This window comes from Ictidomys tridecemlineatus, chromosome 7, assembly GCF_052094955.1.
Source record: "Ictidomys tridecemlineatus isolate mIctTri1 chromosome 7, mIctTri1.hap1, whole genome shotgun sequence".
In the NCBI taxonomy this organism is placed as follows: Eukaryota; Metazoa; Chordata; class Mammalia; order Rodentia; family Sciuridae; genus Ictidomys; species Ictidomys tridecemlineatus.
Genome location: NC_135483.1, coordinates 165,014,017 through 165,034,791, shown reverse-complemented (window position 1 = coordinate 165,034,791; position 20,775 = coordinate 165,014,017). Strand labels below are relative to the sequence as shown.

General features: G+C 41.2%; 1 protein-coding gene across 1 annotated transcript in view; it reads right to left on the bottom strand.

The window, feature by feature from the left end:
* Positions 1 to 20,775, bottom strand: part of LOC101965594 (aldehyde oxidase-like) — a gene marked incomplete in the record, with an annotated part of 249,943 nt that overhangs the window by 221,711 nt on the left and 7,457 nt on the right. Inside the window, 3 exon segments of the mRNA NM_001282248.1 lie at positions 13,153 to 13,225; position 15,074; positions 15,076 to 15,149. Of these exon segments, the coding sequence (NP_001269177.1) occupies positions 13,153 to 13,225; position 15,074; positions 15,076 to 15,149 (148 nt within the window).

The following is a 20,775-nucleotide window of genomic DNA, read 5'->3' as shown; positions in this document are numbered from 1 at the left end:
GTGGACCTGGGCCTTGAGCCTTCCTCCCCCTGTGCCACCTGCTCCCCATTCCCCCTCCCTCCCCTTGCCATCCCTGTCTGTTTTCATGCACCCAGGCCCAGGTGCTTGCACTTGGCTCTCCATTCCTGGGCCTGGCTTCTTGCCTGAGTCCCTTCTCGAGGACCCTATCCAGGTCCCTTGATTTCAGGCCCCTTTTTCTGGCCCCCTCCTGTGCCTCCCCTCTGTTCTCCTTGTGCTGTGGTATCCTGGCACTTCCCAGACCCCCACCCCCTTTATTCTTCTTAGCCTGGGCTCCTCGAATGGGTCCTGGTTCACCACTGACCCTCCCCCACCTCTGGATGCCAGGTATCCCCTCGCAGTGCCCTCCTTTGTCCCTTGTTTGGTCCAGGTCCTTCAGTCTGCTTTTGTTGAAAGCACAAAAGCTTCACATGGGTCTGTGTAGGTGCCCAGTGAGTGACCTGTTGATCTCAGAAGGCTGGAAGCTCCACCCTCAGATCATGCTAATGCTGCCATTTTCTGAACACACAGCTCACGAGGAACCATGAGGTTTGACTATGCACGTGGGGACCACTGATCACTTCACCTCCAATCACCTCTCCCCACGCCTTAAATCACCCTGCTTCTTTATCTCATGATATCCTTAAACCTGTCCTCAGGGAGGTGAATTGGAAACTTCAGAAATCTTCGTGCTTGTTCGCCTTGTGAGTAAGCTCTAAGTGTTTTGAAAAACTCATTATATAGTGATTGGCATTGTGTGTGTGTGTGTGTGGGGGGCAGGCAAAATGGGCCTGGCTCCATGACATTCAATTCCCAAGGTCATTGTCTAAAATCAGTGATGCTTTGACTTCAGATTTTGTCCCTCTACAGGTACCTGATGCTCAAAATCTTTGATAATGAGCTCTGTGAGGGGCACCAGCCAGGCCCCATGAACACAGCTTAAGCAAACAGCTGCCCTAGGCTTTAGGTTGGGTGGTGTTGGGTGTGGAGAAGGTGGGGCTCCCTGGGGAGGGGACAGGGAAGCAATGGGACAGCATCCAAGAGAACTGAATGGGCTACTTGCTAACTGTCCAGGAAATAATTCAACATTTGATAACTGTTGCCACAGTACTTATGAGGATTGGTAGGATATTAGTTCCAAACTGCAGGATTTCTCTTCATTTGGAATAAGGGGCTCAAATCAAGGCTCATTATATGCATATATGAATATTCAACAAAAAATCTCCTACTATATATAACGATAGCATACCAATATTAAGGAAATAAGGAAAATCTGGTATATACAATGACAACAACAAAAAGTGAAGTGGTCACTTCAGGAGATGACTTAGCCAACCTTTTAAAAATGAATCCTTCATTCCCCTGAGATTTGCAGCATGAAACACTCACATCTAGACATCACTGGTGGGGTTGACATCACTGGTGGGCTTGATATCACTGGCAGGATTGGGAAGTATTAATCTTTTTTTGTCAGGTTTCAGGTTGGGCTTAGATTTTTTTTTCTTGGTTAATCTTTGAGTGCATCTCAACCTTCCACATAGCTCTGTTTACCAATATTAAAAATGTCCTGGGCATGATCCTTCCTCCACCTCTGCCAACATCTACCCACAACACCCCCATTGCCTCACTAATCTGAGCTAATTCAATCAATTAGGGAGACCACCAGCTGCTTATTAATATCCTTATTCTAAGTGATTCTTGCTTAAAAGTAGCTAAATTATCCCTCCTCCCTGGAATGTCTCAGCCTGGAGTCTCTGCCCTCTTCCTGCTTCTGCATCTCATGAAAGGCAGTCTCATGGATCTGTTCCCACCCAGACCCATCAGTGATGGTCTGTGCCTCCTTGTCACCACAGTTCTGTGGGGGTTGATTTTTAACTTCTGCAAAAACTCTGGCCTTCTCTTTGCAGGATCTCAGAAAACTGTGTTTGCTCCCAGTCATATAATTCCTTCTCCCCAAAGAGAAGACTTGAGCTTTACTAGTAAGGAAAAAACATGCAAAAAGTTTTGTTAGTGGTCCTTAGGGTCCGAGGCTTCATGCAGACCAGCATCACCACCTCTATTTTGACATAAGTAAAAATTGGCAGTCCAGCCTCAGGAGGAAGTGAAAGGCCAGCTGTCTGTCCTATCTTCAGAATCCTAAAAAGATTTCAAGCTCAGTTTGAGGCCAGATCATCCATTTTGGGGCTTTTTCTTGGCTGTCTCCACTGCCGACATGGCTGCCTCTCTGTGGGAGATGCTCTCCTGTTCTCTATAATTGTGTTTATAGTTGACTCTCTCCAGGCACAGACCCTAGCTTGCATTCCAATGGAGTTGAAAAGGGCTTAGACTTTGATTCTCAGAAAGGGGGCTTCACTTGAACTCCACCCATCTCAGAGTCCATGGGCCTGTGCAGTGGTTTCTTGGAGCACTTACTAGATGAAAGATTTTCAGGGGGAAGAAAAGGACACTGAGCCAGAGGTGTCTTGTATATAGATAAAAATAAAAAAATTGAATAAATATTTAAGTTAAAATTACAACAGTAACATAAATTTATTTCCTGAGGGGTGCTGGTGGGAGCACATCCAGCTCCAGTTTACTCCAGAATATCTTTCATTCTTCCTGGGTCATAAGAAAAGTTTGAGAAGCATGGAAATGTTCTTCGACGCCACTAGAGGGCACTCATGCTCTTTGTTGGCTTAGATTTCAGACAGGCTCAACTTCAACCTGAGACCAAACTGAGCAGTCAAAATAAATGGCCATTAAACAGGTTGTGGGGTGGGCTTGGGAGAGATAGTCTGGGGACCACAGACAATCTGGGGACCTTGGGCAAGTCCACTTTCTTTTTTGCATCTCTTTCTCCATCTATAAAATTAAGGATTTGGATTATACTGAGGATTTTGAGTTGTACTCCAGAGGCCCTCTTAGAACAGATTTGAGGGACTTTGAGATAGGAAGGGATGGGGGAAAGTCTTCCCCTTTCTTTAAGCAGAGTGGCCTATTTCATTTACTTATATTATTTAAGACTTGAGTATAGGGTCACAGTGTTAAAGAGAAGATTGAAAGCAGTAGAACTAAATAATTCCTAAATAATTCCTAGATGATTCAGGGCCTCCTGCCTTAACCTTCTGCTTGGACTTACTGTCTATACCCCCGGTCCACTCATTCTTTCATTCCTTTCCTTCTGCTCACACCAGCAATATTACTGAATTGTCCAAAGACTGAAGCTGGGCAAAACCCAAGAAGGGGTCCTTTTTTTTGGAAATGGATGGGGTCAGGCCAAGGAAGAACAGACTTTCTGGTCCAGAGACCAGAGAGACCAGAGAGAGAGGATTCCTGGACAGCAGTGATTCAGCTGTGGTGGCCCCCTCCCCTGCTCACGACTGGTCCCCACCAACACAGGGCGAGCTAGAGTCAATCCTAATTAAAGCTTCCAGCTCCATCAACCTTCCTGTTGCCCAGGTTAAGAAGGTCACCATTCTACTGCATTCCATTTACATTCAAGTTCCTGACCCACTCATGCATTTATATTTTCCATTAATTCATTTATCAGCTATTGACTGAGCATTTATGTACATGCACAGGACTAGGAGTTCCGGAGGATGAAGAAAAGTGTAAAATAATGTTTTTTTTTTTTTGTGCTAAAGGCTTTGTTGTGCATCTTGAATGTGAATCTTGTATGCTTTCTTCCTACTTCCTCCCCTAATAGAGCGTGCCACACTAGTGTGCCCTTAGGGGTGTAGTAAGTGACTAGGGGTCCTTGCCTATAGAATTTTCTTTGTCCCACTTGGTCTTTTGCCACTGTTCTCTCAAAATGGGTAGCATGAGAGTGTCAGACAATCTTTTTCCGATTTTCCCCCTGCATTCCATCTGTTGTTTCTTATTACCTCCATCAAAGTGACCTGTAAATTTTTCGTCTCTGAGACACCATGGAATTTTGTAGGTAAGACTCCTGTAGTGAGAGCAAGGTCTTGAATGACATTCAGATACCTCATATTCCCTGCAAAGCTTTTGACAGTCAAGTGCCACGATGGAGATGTCCTATCACAGTACAAAAACAAAGAGGTAGAAATAGGCCAGACAATACAACCGGATGAGAAGGCTCTGAATTACTTGGCAGTTGTAAGCTTAGTAAGCTTAGGAACTGTTTCATTGACATCTACTAAGAACAACGTGACTTGTTTTTGTCACTACACTCAGCTCAGAAATTCTAGCAGGAGAAAGGAGAATTGGGTGGAAGTGGCCTTGAGATTTAATTGCAGGTCCTGAGAGGTGAATGTATTTTAGAGGCAGGAAAGAAAAACTATCTTTTCCTTTGCATTGAAATAGTTTCACAAAAGATATGAATTTTAAAAATTGACAATAAATGAGCATAGAAGTGAAGGCAATGACCATGCTTCCTTGCCAAGTAAATTTATAGATGCTCTCCCAATATATGCATTTGTTTATCTAGATACTCACTACATTTATATCAAAATAGGACATAACACTCTTGTACATAGGTATCAGGAGACATAAATGAGAATATTTGTAATAGCACAAATTGGAAAACAGCTGGAACTATTTCAACAGATGTCCTTCAGTAATAGAATGGAGGGGCAATTGTTCCATGTTCATACAATAGAATACAGCACAGCTACATGCAACAATAGGGGTGAATTTTAGGTCAAGAACATTGAATGAATAAAGCAAATTGCAAAAGAATAAGAGTGCTGGACTATTGGTATGAAGTTTGGAAATATGCAAAACTAAATGACATTGTTTACAGATTCAAATATGCATGGTAAAATCATAAAAACAAGGAAAATATTGACCAACATGTAATGTAGACAAAGGATTGTCTTCAAGAAGGGAAGGAAAGGAAGGGAATGTGGTTTGGCACAGGGAGCCTTCAAGTTCTTGGTAAATTCAAAATCTTAAAGATGGGTGTGGGTGGTCCCTGGGTGTGCATTGTATTGTTAATATTTATGAATATTTTTATAAAATTGTATGATGTCTACTCAATATTTTAAAAAACAAAGCAAGATTGGATAAAGAAGAGGTGGTATATATACACAATGGAGTTTTACTCAGGCATAAAGAAGAATGAAATTATGTCATTGGCTGGTCAACGGATGGAACTGGAGAACATCATGCTGAGTGAAATAAACCAGACTCAGAAAGTCAAGGTTGAATGTCTTCTTTCACACACAGAAGGTAGAGAGAAGTAAGGAACAAAAAAGGGGGGGATCTGGGGCTGGGTGGTGGCTCCGTGGTAGAGCACTTTCCCAGCATGTGTGAGGCACTGGGTTCCATTCTTAGCACCACATATAAATAAATAAAATAAAGGTCCATTGACAACTAAAAAAAAATTGTTTTTAAAAAGGGGGATCTGAAAACAGAAGGGAGAACAGTGGAATGGAGGAAGGGGGATGAGGGGGAGGGAGAAGGGATGGGAGAGGGGAGGAACCGCAGAATGGAAATTAACCAAACTATGTCATGTGCAGGTAAGAACATATCACATTGGGTTTCAATTTTAGGTATAACTGTATTGCACCCATTAAAAATAGATTAAAATTAAAAAACTAAAAATATAATGCAATAATAGCACAAAGGTTGATGGGGGAGGAATTGAAAATATATTGCTGTAAGGTTCTTATATTGTAAATGAAATGAAATAATATTATTTGAAGGTAGGCTTAATAAAAGGTGTTACCAAAAAGGATAGATAAATTAAATGATTTTTTAAAAGCCCTGCTAATTCTTACACCCTCCCTCATGGAGTCACTGTACATACTATCAGGGTATATGTACCTCCAACTTTGGAGACCACTGGTTTTATTATACAGAATGAGATTTTTTTATTCCTAAAACATGCAGTAAAAACAGAGTAATAGACAGCAGGTTCAGCTCAGTCCTGATGGTGGGATGAGACCCACTGCAGCCACTCACCCAGTGAGGTATTGCCCAGGACCAGAGGGGCTTCTGGGTGTTTCGCTTTCAGCTCCAGGAGATCCTGGAGGGTCCCAGGGGAGATCCAGGTCACTCGCTCTCCATAGAAGGTCAGGGTTCCCTTTCCTGAGTTCTCGACCATCCTCTAAGGGCAAATGCAACTGTGTGTGCTTGTGTGCACACCAGTCCTCCTGGGTTATAACAAGTATCCAGGTGGAATAGAAAGATTTTGGGGGTTCTGGGCTCCACTTGCCCAGAAAGATGCTCACTACACCTATTGGCTAATACCCAAATTCCTGAAATTAGATTTTTTTTTTTTGCGGGGGGAGGGGAGACAAGTGACAAAATAAGCTGGTACCTGTCATCCATTCAGAGTGGATTAATTTAGCATAATTTAGTCTCATGTTCTTAAAAATCACAACTACACCAATGCTCCTAAATTAACATCTTCATCCTGGACTTTTCCTCTGAAATGCAAACTCAATCTGAATGAGCACTAATGTTGCCTCTTAGGTATGTAACAGACCTCTCAAATTTAACCTGTCTGAAAGAGAGCTCCTGCCAGCCAATCCCTTTCCAAGCCCCTGATAAGGAACCCCAAAAGGAAAAATGACCCCTTTCTCTAAAGTTTTTCCCCTGTGCTCTAAATTGCTGTGCTCTCTCAGTAAATTGCTGTATTCTCTCAGCTGTCCAAAGCTCTTGGCCTTGCCACCTCTGTCTCCTACACCCACATCACATCCATCAATAAGCTTTTCTTGCAAAATGATCCCGAATCCACTCATTTTTCACTGCCTACTCTGGCAGCCTGTCCCAGCCACCACCCCTCAGAAAGATATTCGGGGTGGGCCCTTTGTAGACTACTCTCAGTACAGCAGCTGGGATGATCCCATTGCTACATCTGCAGGGGTATATCCCTCCTCTGTCAGGCCTTCCTAATGGCTCCTTGTCTTTTGCAGAGTAAAAGCTGAGTGGCATTCAGTCCAGCAGAGGCTGCCTCTTACTTGGCTCAGCCCTGCCAGCCTCTACTCTGTCCCTTGACCAGCTGTTCTCTCACCCTTGGGAACTTTGCACTTGCTGTTCCCACAGCCTGGATGGCTCTTGCCCCACACATCTTTGTACATCTTTGCACATCTTTGGCTCCCTCACTTCCTCCCAGACTTTCTTCCCATGGTACCTTCTCAGAGAAGTCTTCTCTGGCAACTACCTGCATCCTATTCTTCTCTTCTGTTTTATTTAATTTTTCTCCTTCAACTTTCTCACTGGTTGACACATTGTATTTCTTATCTATTTGTGGGCAGCCAACCTTAAGGGTGACTGAGTTACACTCCCCAGCTGGATGCTGAAGCGCTCAGTCACAGAAATGGGTGTGTCTTGCTACAGCCCCATGGGTGAAGCTATGCTCACGTGTTCCTTTGTAATATAACTCCTTGCCCTGTTTAGGACAGAATCTTCCATGGAAGTGCCTTGTGTGTGTCCCCTCCTCTTACTATGCCCTTGGGTGTGGCCTATCCAGGTGTCAGTCACCCTGCTGACAGTGGACATCATGAGGATAGACTCAGCCCCCTGAAACCTGACCCCTTGCCTCATTTGAATAACTTCTCCTCAATAAAAGGGGTCAGCACGCGTGTGTGTGTGTGTGTGTGTGTGTGTGTGTGTGTGTGTGCGCGCCCGCTCTCTCTCTCTCTCTCTCTCTCTCTCTCTCTGCGGACCCTTAAGGTCAGAGGAGCCATCACAGAACCCCAAAGAAAAAGGTATTTGTGTCTCTTGTGTGGTTATTTCATGCAGCCCAGTTAGCCCAGTTTAACTAGAGTGACCCCTGAGCCTTTTAGTGGAGAGAACAGAAACCGGGCATCTATTGTTTTGCTTATTTCTTACCAGACTGCAAGCTCTCTTGGGCAGGGCTTTTTGTTAGCTTGGTTTCCTGCTTCATGTCAGTACCTAGAACAGTGCTGGCTTGTTGGACAAACATTTTTGAATGAATGAATGAACATCTTCAGAAAAAGGTGTTTTACAGAACGAGACACAAAATACTTGGGAATAAAGACTGTGATTCTGACAAAGGGGAGGGTAAGGAATAGGGGTGCTTTTGGGAGCCAATTCACTGGAGTGGCCAGAAAAACCAAGCAGGATCTTACAATGCTTTATCACCTGGATGGTTGACAGGGGCAAATTCCAGATAATAATGATGAAAGCAATGGTGTAATCTTTTTTTAAAAACCTCAGATGGGGCTTCAGGGTACATTCAGGGGGTGGCTCAGGGGTGGTGAGCTGGGGAGGGAACAGGCATCTCCATCTTATCAACCACTTCCACAATTTGACAGTGTCACAGGAAGGAAATGGGTGGATTTATAAAACTGAGTTCATAACCGGTTATATTTAAACAAGCACATAAAACACTCAACTCATCTTACCAAGAGTTCTGGGGGAAATATGAGCTCCTGGGTTGGATCCAATGGCTGGAACTCCTCTTTCGCAAATAACTCTGTGCAAATCTTTTTAGAAGGAAGAAGCAGATGGCCCTGTCAGCCCCACTCAATTGGCAACAGTGCTGTAGTTCTTTATAGGAATTAGGCAAGATTAACTAATACTAATTCACCTACTCTCCTTATATAGGGAAATGGTTCAAACTAAATAACTTAAATACGAATCTTGTAAGAGAGATACAGATTTTCCAGTAGCATGATATTAGAGGAAAGAGTAGTCTATGAACTGCTCCAAAAAGTACTCTGGGAAATGCTAAGACATTGTATGAAGAATTATTAGACATTAAATAAGCCCTCTACATTGTGTTAACCACTGTCTTTCCCCCGGCCAAGTCAGGATTCAAAATGCTAAAAGCTCTGAGAAGTCCTGTATTTAGCATGCACATACACTCACTCATGGAGCCTGACTTTCATAATAATAGTTAATATTTACTGAGTGCTTTTTTTCCTCCCTGTTCTGCATGCTAGGCAAGTGCTTTACCACTGAGCTACACCCCCAACCAAGTGTTTTTACATGTATAATAATTTATTCAATTCTCATGATAATTGTATAAAGGAAGTTAATGGTCATCTCGATTTTATACTTAAGGAAACCAAAGCATAGTGAACCATCTCCTGAACCGTCATCCTGCCTGATTCAGAGCTGTTTTAGCTTTGGAAAACACTTGTTGCCAGAAAACATTCCTAAAGAAGTAAGGAAAATTGGGAGAGATCCTTGGGATGCAGGGGTGGCAGCAGGTGCCATGGGAGGGTACTTAGATGTGGGATGCATACAGGTCTAGTTGACTCTCAGCTCGGCTCTCTGACCTTTCCATTGGAAGGTACTTAACCTTTCTAAAGATTAAGGGGGAAGTAATGCTTATTTTGAAGGGTAATTGTGATGATTAGGTGAAACGGTCTGACATTTGTCCAACCCCCATGCCCTTTTTTTTATGTCTCTGGGGTCTTCCCAGCTTCCAGGAGGAAAATTCTCCTTTTAAAGGTTCTTTTTAGGGCCACAGATTGAGGCATTAAGGGCCAATATCAGAATGACTAGTTTTTATGTTAGATTAAATATGGGCAGTACTTGGCAGGTGATGATGGGGTGTATCTCTAAAACTTAGAAATGAGAGTAGGCCTGAGAATGAAAATGTCAGATAAGCATAATGATTCAAGGCTGAGAAATGAAGAGTTCCCCTAAACAGGTTCTAGGCCAAGACTTGCCCAAACAGAAGATATTAACAGAGCTTAAAGAGGAGTCAGATTTGCAAGGCAGACACCTGGCCAGGTAGAATGGCCACCTCCATGGAACAGGGGTCTTTCAGAACAGTACCTGTTGAGATGGTGCAACTGCTCTGTGTCCTTGCTAGGCACACAGCCTTTGCAATATAATTTGATTTCCTATACAAGATTTCCTGTAGAAAAAGGACTTGTGGTTCGCTGATCCCAAGACCCACTTAATAATCGTGTGTTTCTTTATGAACATATTGGAGCACATTCTAGATTAAATATCATATTCTTTTAAGTTTGGTTAATGTAAATCAGGTGGCCCCTAGAGACCAATCATTGCCCAAATTGAATTCTCAAGAAATTGAGATTGACTTTAGAAAGTATTAACTGCACCAAGGTAATGATCCTCTGTGTAGTAGTCATGGGGGATGCAGCCCACATCCATTGGGAAACATTCTCTGTTCCACTGGACACTTTCTTTAGACCAATAAGTGACAGGGGCAAACATGGAGAAAAGGTAGGTTTGAAGGGCAAAAGAAAAGGGTAGGTTTGAAGAGATGGAGGAGGGGATAATAGGCACAGTGTTGGCTAAGACTTGCTCTGACTCTCAGGTTTTCTTGTATAACAGGAGCCAGTTCTCTATTTTATCCTGCATTTTAACTTCTCCAAGTAATTTCTTTGAGAACTTGGCAGTGGCTCCTTTTTGGAAATGAGTATCTCTTGATACTCAGAGGCTGGAATGTTTAGGGCTGGATGTCCTAGGGATGGGGGCCATTAACTTGACATGTGACTTTGGAGGGCTCTCAGACTTCCTGAGGTTGCTGTGCCCTCTTTGAAGAGAAGGAGGCGCAGTGACAGAGTACGGACTCTGTGTGAGCTGGGGCAGCTTCCAAAATCCATTCCCACCTCATGATCCACCCTCAGGAGGGGTGGATGTTTTTTCTGTTGTGCAAGTAGATTTTGTTCTAGTCCTTTAGGCTTTGAGGGGAAAATAGGGGTCTTTGCTTCAGATAGCCATTTTACCCACTTCCAAATGCCAAGTGCCATATTTGAGCATACACTTAGGACAGTTCTAAGTAAAGCAGAGAGTGACCATTGAAACTAGCAAGTCCAGTTTCAAAACTGGGCCACTCACAGCCAGAGACCCAAACTAACAAAGACATTCACGTCACTTTTCCTGTCCAGTGAGGAGGAATGGTTTTCTCTCTGATTCACGCAGCATTTTCCTGTTCCTTTCTGCTGACAGTCAGCTGACCCCTAAGAGGAAGGATGCCTTATATTAAACACTTTTTAAAAAATAGGTAAGTATATATGTGTCCTGAAGGATTTGTCGATTTTCACTTTTTAACACTGCTGGTAGTTTCTGTTGGAACATGGATAATCATAAGGCCTTTCTTCTTTTGCTGTATTTCTCTATTTATATAAGATGATATACATAGAATATATATATATATATAATATAAAATAATTATGCTAATATAAAATGACACAGAATGTACCAAAGTATAAAAGAGACTATCATCACCCTATTCTATTAATGATATTTGACATAATATATATATATATATATATATATATATATACTACATTTATATATTACATGTTTATATACTACATAGTATATGAAAATTTTTGTACATATTGTATAATATCTATGAATTTTTAAGATTAATACTTAGTATAATTAATTTACAAAATGTTTTTTGGGACAATAGCAATATACTCTATACAATATTCAACAACATTATTCATTATAATCATATTTCATATAAGGTACTTGAGAAAAATTTGAAAGAAGCAAAAGAAGAAATCAGATCTCCCAGACATTTGGGATATGCATAGGTTGACAGAGAATGAGTTGATAATGAATTTTAAAGCAGGTTTTCATTTGAATCTCTTTCATTTCTGTTTCCTCCAAACTTACCTCTACTATATTCTTCCTCAGATAATTTCTCCTAAGTGTCTATTAAAATACCTTTTCTCAGACACCTCAACAGTTCTCTAACTCTTCCCAAGTGTCTGACACTGCCATCTTACTAATTCTGTTCAAGAAACTGAAATAGCTGGGCCAAGAAAGTAGAAAGCTTCCTTTTCTACTGAAATCTCTGAGAGCTGCCAGGATGGACCTTGAGTCAACAATAATGGAAAGAAGCCCATGTTCCCTTGGCCCAGGAGATATCAACCTTTTACAACCCTTCTAGGGCTGGGTTGCTGTCGCCCATTAAAGTCCCATGGGACGTGTTGGCTGTAGCGTGCAGTTTCTGACCACATTTTACCTTATCCCCAGAATCAGTTTGCCTGGAAAGGTGAATAGCACCACATCCATAGGGAAAGGGCTTTCCTCTAACTTTCTTTGTATTTCACAAGAGCTTTTCCATTTATACCTGCAATTTGTTGGGTTCACAGTCTATTCATTTTACTTCTTGGCTTGTTAACTTTGGCTTCCCCAATGTGGCAATAGAAGTCTGGGACACAAGGACATGGAACATCTGCCTGACTTTGTGGTTAGCTGGACATACTTGCTTGTCCACCTCTAGGCTTACCTCTATTATTTGTGGAATTGGGGAAAGAATATAAATGGTGGCCCCAGCCTATAGCCTGCTCCCTTTCTCTTTCAGCCCTGGCTCTGTTCTCCACTATGAGGGGCCTCACCCACGTGAACACTCCCACCAGAGTCTCCAAGTTCTGTCCATTCCCTTTGACCTAGGGTGCAGGGTGTAGATGAGCATATCAGGAAAGGGGCTTATATTGGTCTAAAAGTGGAGTCAAAAACCATACTTGGAGAATGACCTAGAAAAGGGGTGAAGACTCCAGGTAGGCAAGTCACTTTTCCCCATTGACTCCTGAGAATAGCTGGAGAAAGATCAGAGGGGGGCCTTCTAAACTGTGGGGTCATCTTTGCTTGGATCTAAGGACTTTGTTGCCCATCACCATCTTACCCTCAGTAGAGGGTCATCAGATGCACCTGTCTGGTACCCCCGTCAAATGCTAGTTCATAGTGTCAACAACATTATCAACAACAGTAGTAGCTATTTCTTAAACTCTTACTCAGTGCCAAGAAAGACTCACCTGATTTTCACAACAGCCCATTGAAGTTCCCCCATTTTGTAGAGGAAGCTCCCTGTGCTGTTGCACTTGGAGTGAATTTTGGATTCCACTCTACTTATTCAACTTTTTTTTTTTAAATCTGTTCATATCTTCCCAGCTGGTTAGATTCTGGAATAAACCTTACCTCACCACAGCAAACTTTATCCCCTTGTGTGTCTACTTGGGTTTCCTGAGGCCCTCTTGCTTGTCCTATCTAGATACTTTACTTAACTGATAAAAAAAAAATATCTGGATGTCTGGTTAGATCATTTGACTTCTGTCTGTGATTTTGGACAACATCAAAGGTGGTACAGAACTCACCCAATCCCCAGGAAATAGCTTAAACTTCAGTGAGTCAGTTGGAGCTCACTTACTTTATCTCCCTTATTGATTTTTGAGATGGTCTGGGAAAACTAATTCCTGCATCCCTGTCATTCTTGCTCTGTAGGGTGTCCCTAGATTCACCTACTCATCATGCAGAAAGTCTTGCCACTCTCAAGAATTGACCGATACCCAGTGCAGCGGCAGAGATTACCTAATTGGAGGAGAAGCATGACAGTCAGGAGGACTTATATTTACTGGCTTCTTGTGAAATTTTAAATAGCTCTAGATACTTATTTATTTATTTATTTTTGCTGATGCTGAGGATTGAACCCAGGGCCCAGGTGAGCACTCTACCACTGAGCTCCACCTTCATCCCCATTGTGTATTTATTGACAACAACTATATTTCAGATCGTAAGATATTCGTGATCCTATAACAGAAACTATAAAAAATTCCCAAGGCACAAGGTGAGAAAAGTATCATGCCTCGGGCAGTTTGTCATTGGTCTCCTCTGGGATTTTAAGGTCATGAAGCAGAATTTCCTGAAGGCTGTTTTTTGTTAAAAATACAGATCCCTGGCTCTGCTCAGATTCTCTAGAATCAGAATGTCTTGGGGGTGGGCCCAGGAATATGCATTTAAGAGGTTTGTAGTTTATTCTATTGCATGGTAAAGCTTGCAAACCTCAGGTTTCCAAGGATATAGGGAGTGGGAGGGTCAGTGTGGACTAGAGCTCATCTGGGGATACCTTTCTAAGAAGCTCAGGCTTGAAAGATGAGCAAGCTCTGGACTGGTATGGAGCAGTTTGAGTTCTTAGAGCAACACAAGCAAGGTGCAGAGGAGGAAATGTGCAGAGGCAGAGAGGAGAAAGGCCTAAAGGGAGTCACATGGAGGAGGAGGAAGCCTTAGGTAATGGGACCAGTTACCAGTCTTCTCTGAATGCCTAATGAGGGAGATTGGGCTTGGCCATGCTTTAAACTGAGAATCTGCTGAAGGACTAGAGTAGGAGAGGGACCCAAAGAAGGTAGGGAGTCTACATGACTTAAACTGATATTCTGCATTGGAGCAGAGAGAAAAGAGAGGACAGGAGAGAGGAGGAATTTTATCAGCAGCTGGCTGAATACAGGCATGTGCTTGCTTGAGGGTCAATTTAAGAATCTGTGTGTCTAGGGGCTGTGGCTGGGACTCAGTGGTGCATGAGAACCTGAGTTCAATCCTCAGCACTACATAAAAATAAAGATATTATGTCCACCTAAAAGTAAAAAAAAATATTTAAAAAAATCTCAATATAAAAGATGACTTGTTTAAAGAGTGTTGACACCTGAAGATGAAGTTAACTGATCCCATAAAAAGGACATATTGATGAACTCCTTTTTATTAAGTTACACCCATTGAAAATTTTAAAGAATTCTCTCAATTTGTAAGAGTTCTGTTGAGGTTGAATTGTGTCTCTAAAAAGATGTGTTGAAGATATAACCCCTAAAATCTGTGGCTAAGACCTCATTTTGAATAGGATCTCTGTAGATGTAATTGAGTTAAAATGAGGTTATACTTGATTGTGATAGGTCCTATGGACTGGTGTCCTTTTAAAAAAAAAAAAAGCAGTGGGGGTGGTGGTATGGATTTGGATGTACCGGCACAGGAAAAGGCCATGTGAAGATGGAGTCACAGATTGAAGTGATTCATCTATAAGCCAAAAAAATGCCAGGGGCTATTGTCAAAGACAAGAAGCTAGGAAGAGGCAAGGAATGAATGGTCCTCCTTACAGCCAACCTGATTGTGGTGGTTTGTTAGGGCAGCCCCAGTACTAACACAGGCCCTTAATGAAGGCAGCCACACAAATCACTGGACAGATAAGTGGTGTGGTCCATATGCTGTGCATCAGTGCTTTGCAGAACATACCATGTATATACTGTGATAAGAAGGGAACTGCTTAGCATCTTTCTCTGCTCTTGGGTGGATTGTAGCTACTTTAGAAATGACCTATGTGGAGATATTAGTAAGGCAGGAATAATGTGGAGGGTGACATATAGTAGCCTGAAGAAAATTATCCACCTGGCTGGGGTAGCTAGTGCATACATAGACATCACCATCCCAGGAGTGCAGAATCCACACTGGGTGCCATGGCTCTTGGCAATTCTTTCCTGGAAGGACATAGCATGGGTACAGCCATACTTTCCTGCTGCAATTAACTCAATTAATTAAGGTAGGAGAGGTGGAACCCTCCCTCTGAGCAAATGTACCCTAGCCTCTTTGTCAGGGTCTCTGTGTCCCTTTTAGTAGGATGCTCTAGGAGGAAGTGATTCAGAAGCCATAGACTATCATTATAGGCACTTCTCAAGGTCAGGTGCTCAATCCTTCAAGTTGAGATACTGTGCACCTTCAACTCCCAGAGAGGAACTCTTCAGGCGTTAATAATTATAATGCGTGTGCATAAATTTCAAAAATAGTTTTCTTGAACACCCCATCAAGGAGGGTGACCAGGAGGCTACCTCTTCTTGATTAATTTGAATACTATCTACTGTCAATCTCATTTTCCTTTCTTCTTTGAATTCTTTTGTGTTGGCCCAGATGAAATTCTACTTTTAAGTATTTTGGTCTGTGTCTAAGATCCTTGTTAATTAAAGGGTGGTTTGTGGTCCGACAGTATTGGTTTCCCCTGGGAGCTGGTAGGAAATGCAGAACTCAGGGTCCCTGCTCCCAACCTCTTGACCCAGGATCTGCATCTTGAACAACCTCCCTGGTGATGTTTAGGAACAGAAATAGGAAGCCCTGTTCTAGATTTCAGGATAGAGTGTAATCCTAGCATTGGGGTTTATGGACCTGATGTGAGCATCTTGCCTAATCTAGTAGATTCTAACAGACTCTTTTGGATTCTTTACCTTTGCTTGTCTTGGAAATGATTCTCATGTGGTTAAACTCAGAGATTCTTGGGGCTCCTTCTGCCTCGAAGGACTCAGTTGATCTGGTCTTGTGACTCCCCAAACCTCTAGGACACTAAAGAGGAACTGATGCGTTCTCTGCCAGTGCATGCCATTACTCTTGGATCCAAACTCTTTGTTCTGGTTTCAGGTTAGGATTTGGAAAAATGATTGTACTCCTAATCTAGCAAAGCTATTTTTAGACCCTACTCATCCCCAATTCTTTTTTTTCTTTTTTTTTAATTGGTTGTTTAAAACATTACAAAGCTATTGACATATCATGTTTCATACATTAGATTCAAGTTGGTTATGAACTCCCAATTTTACCCCAAATACAGATTGCAGAATCACATCTGTTACATATCCACATTTTTACCTAATGCCCTATTAGTATCTGTTGTATTCTGCTCCCTTTCCTATCCTCTACTATCCCCCCTCCCCTCCCCTCCCATCTTGTCTCTCTACCCCGTCTACTGTATTTCACTTCTCTCCTTGTTTATTTACCCATTCCCCTCGCAACCTCTTATGAGTGCTTTAGTATAACAATGAGCGTCTCCCTCCATTACCATGCAATTTCTCTTTTCTCTCCCTTTCCCTCCCACCTATTGTAACTGTTTAATGTTGATCTTTCCTTCCTGCTCTTCCTCCCTGCTCTGATCCTGGTTATTCTCATTATATCAAAGAAGACATTTGGTATTTGTTTTTTAGGGATTGGCTAGCTTCACTAAGCATAATCTGCTCTAGTGCCATCCATTTCCCTGCAAATTCCATGATTTTGTCATTTTTTAGTGCTGCGTAATATTCCATGGTGTATAAATGCCACATTTTTTTTATCCATTCATCTATTGAAGGGCATCTGGGTTGGTTCCACAGTCTAGCAATTGTGAATTGTGCCGCTATGAACATCGATGTGGCAGTATCCCTGTAATAAGCTCTTTTAAAGTCTTCAGGGAATAGTCCGAGAAGGGCAATAGCTGGGTCAAATGGTGGTTCCATTCCCAGCTTTCCCAGGAGTCTCCATACTGCTTTCCAAATTGGCTGCACTAGTTTGCAGTCCCACCAGCAATGTACAAGAGTACCCTTTTCCCCACATCCTCGCCAGCACTTGTTGTTTGAGTTCATAATGGCTGCCAATCTTACTGGAGTGAGATGGTATCTTAGGGTGGTTTTGATTTGCATTTCTCTGACTGCTAGAGAAGGTGAGCATTTTTTCATATATTTGTTGATTGATTGTATGTCCTCCTCTGAGAAGTGTCTGTTTAGGTCTTTGGCCCATTTGTTGATTGGGTTATTTGTTTTCTTATTGTTTAATTTTTTGAGTTCTTTGTATACTCTGGATATTAGGGCTCTATCTGAAGTGTGAGGAGTAAAAATTTGTTCCCATGATGTAGGCTCCCTATTTACCTCTCTTATTGTTTCTCTTGCTGAGAAAAAACTTTTCAGTTTAAGTAAGTCCCATTTATTGATTCTTGTTATTAACTCTTGTGCTATAGGTGTCCTGTTAAGGAATTTGGAACCCGACCCCACAATATGTAGATAGGAGCCAACTTTTTCCTCTATCAGGCGCAGAGTCTCTGTTTTGATATCTAGCTCCTTGATCCACTTTGAGTTAACTTTTGTGCATGGCGAGAGGAGGGGATTCAGATTCATTTTGTTGCAAATGGATTTCCAGTTTTCCCAGCACCATTTGTTGAAGATGCTATCCTTCCTCCATTGCATGCTTTTAGCTCCTTTATCAAATATAAGATAGTTGTAACTTTGTGGATTAGTCTCTGTGTCCTCTATTCTGTACCATTGGTCCACCCGTCTGTTTTGGTACCAGTACCATGCTGTCTTTGTTACTATTGCTCTGTAATATAGTTTGAAATCTGGTATCGCTATACCGCCTGATTCACGCTTCCTGCTTAGAATTGCTTTTGCTATTCTGGGCCTTTTATTTTTCCATATGAATTTCATGGTTGCTTTATCTATTTCTACAAGAAATGCCGTTGGGATTTTGATTGGGATTGCATTAAACCTATAGAGAACTTTTGGTAATATCGCCATTTTGATGATGTTAGTTCTGCCTATCCATGAACAGGGTATATTTTTCCATCTTCTAAGATCTTCTTCTACTTCTCTCTTTAGGGTTTTGTAGTTTTCATTGTATAGATCTTTCACCTCTTTTGTTAGGTTGATTCCCAAGTATTTTATTTTCTTTGAGGATATTGTGAATGGAGTGTTTTTCCTCATTTCCATTTCAGAAGTTTTGTCGCTGATATACAGAAATGCCTTTGATTTATGCGTGTTAATTTTATATCCTGCTACTTTGCTGAATTCATTTATTAGTTCTAGTAGTTTTTTTGTGGACCCTTTTGGTTCTTCTAGGTATAGAATCATGTCGTCTGCAAAAAGTGATAATTTAAGTTCTTCTTTTCCTATTTTTATGCCTTTAATTTCTTTCGTCTGTCTAATTGCTCTGGCCAGTGTTTCGAGAACTATATTGAATAGAAGTGGTGATAGAGGGCATCCCTGTCTTGTTCCAGATTTTAGGGGGAATGCCTCTAATTTTTCTCCATTGAGAATGATGCTAGCCTGAGGCTTGGCATAAATAGCTTTTACAATGTCGAGGTAAGATCCTGTTATCCCTAGTTTTTCTAGTGTTTTGAACATAAAGGGATGCTGTACTTTGTCGAAAGCTTTTTCTGTGTCTATTGAGATGATCATATGATTCTTATCTTTAAGTCGATTAATGTGGTGAATAACATTTATTGATTTCCGTATATTGAACCATCCTTGCATCCCAGGGATGAATCCTACTTGATCATGGTGTACAATTTTTTTGATGTGCCTTTGTATCCGATTCGCCAGAATTTTATTGAGGATTTTTGCATCTAGGTTCATCAGAGATATTGGTCTGTAGTTTTCTTTCTTTGAGGTGTCTTTGTCTGGTTTCGGAATCAGGGTGATGTTGGCCTCATAGAATGAATTTGGCAGAGCTCCCTCTTTTTCTATTTCCTGAAATAACTTGAAAAGTATTGGTATTAATTCTTCTTTAAAGGTTTTGTAAAATTCCGCTGTATACCCATCCGGTCCTGGGCTTTTCTTGGTTGGAAGTCTTTTGATTGCTTCTTCTATTTCATCTATTGATATTGGTCTGTTTAAGTTGTGGGTATCCTCCTGACTCAGTCTGGGCAAATCATATGACTTAAGGAATTTATCGATGCCTTCACTATCCTCTATTTTATTGGAATATAGGTTTTCAAAATAATTTCTAATTGTCTTCTGTATTTCTGTTGTGTCTGTTGTAATATTCCTTTTTCATCCCGTATGTTAGTAATTTGAGTTCTCTCTCTTCTTCTCTTCGTTAGCATGGCTAGGGGTCTGTCAATCTTATTTATTTTTTCAAAGAACCAACTTTTAGTTTTGTTAATTTTTTCAATAGTTTCTTTTGTTTCAATTTCGTTGATTTCCGCTCTGATTTTAATTATTTCTTGCCTTCTGCTACATTTGCTGTTGTTTTGCTCTTCCTTTTCTAGGGCTTTGAGATGGAGTGTGAGCTCATTTATTTGTTGGTTTTTCCTTTTTTTGAGGTATGACCTCCAGGCGATGAATTTCCCTCTTAAAACTGCTTTCATTGTGTCCCATAGATTCCGATATGTTGTGTCTGTGTTTTCATTTATCTCTAAGAATTTTTTGATTTCCTCCTTTATATCTTCTGTAACCCATTGATCATTCAGTAACATATTGTTCATTTTCCATGTGATGTAGGATTTTTCCTTCCTTCTTTTATCATTGATTTCCATTTTCATTGCATTATGATCAGATAAAATGCATGGTATTATCTCCACCCCTGTATATTTACTGAGGGATGCCCTATGACATAATATATGGTCTATTTTTGAGAAGGATCCATGTGCTGTTGAAAAAAAAGTATAGCCACTTGATGTTGGATGATATATTCTATATATGTCAGTTAAGTCTAGGTTGTTGATTGTGATATTGAGTTCTATAGTTTCTTTATTCAACTTTTGTTTGGAAGATCTGTCCAATGGTGAGAGAGGTGTGTTGAAGTCACCCATAATTATTGTATTGTGGTCTATTTGATTCTTGAACTTGATGAGAATTTCTTTCATGAATGTCACAGCCCCATTATTTGGTGCATAATATTGATGATTGTTATGTCTTGTTGGTGAATGGTTCCTTTTAACAGTATATAATGACCTTCCTTATCCCTTTTGATTAATTTAGTCTTGAAGTCGATTTTATTCGATATGAGGATGGCCACACCTGCCTGCTTGCGAGGTCCGTGTTCGTGGTATATTTTTTCCCAACCTTTCACCTTCAGCCTGTGTATGTCTTTTCCAATCAGATGCGTCTCCTGGAGGCAGCATATTGTTGGGTTTGTTTTTTTAATCCATGTTACCAGCCTATGTCGCTTTATTGGAGAGTTTAAGCCATTAACGTTTAGAGTTACTATTGATGTATGGTTTGTACTTCCAGCCATGTTTGATTATTTATCTTCTTTTAGTTTGTTTCTCCTAGCTTAGCTTTCCCCCCGCCCTCTGGCTTTATAGAGGCACTTCCCACTGATGGTTTTGGTTATTGTTTTTCATTTCTTCCTCATGTAATGTTTTGCTCAAGACGCTTTGCAATGCTGGTTTTCTGGCTACGAATTCTTTTAGTTTTTGTTTATCCTGAAAGATTTTTATTTCGTTGTCGTACCTGAAGCTTAATTTTGCTGGATACAAAATTCTTGGTTGACAACCAATGTCTTTCAGTGTTTGAAATACGTTGTTCCAGGATCTTCTCGCTTTTAGCGTCTGTGATGAAAAATCCGTTGTTAACCTTATTGGTTTACCCCTAAATG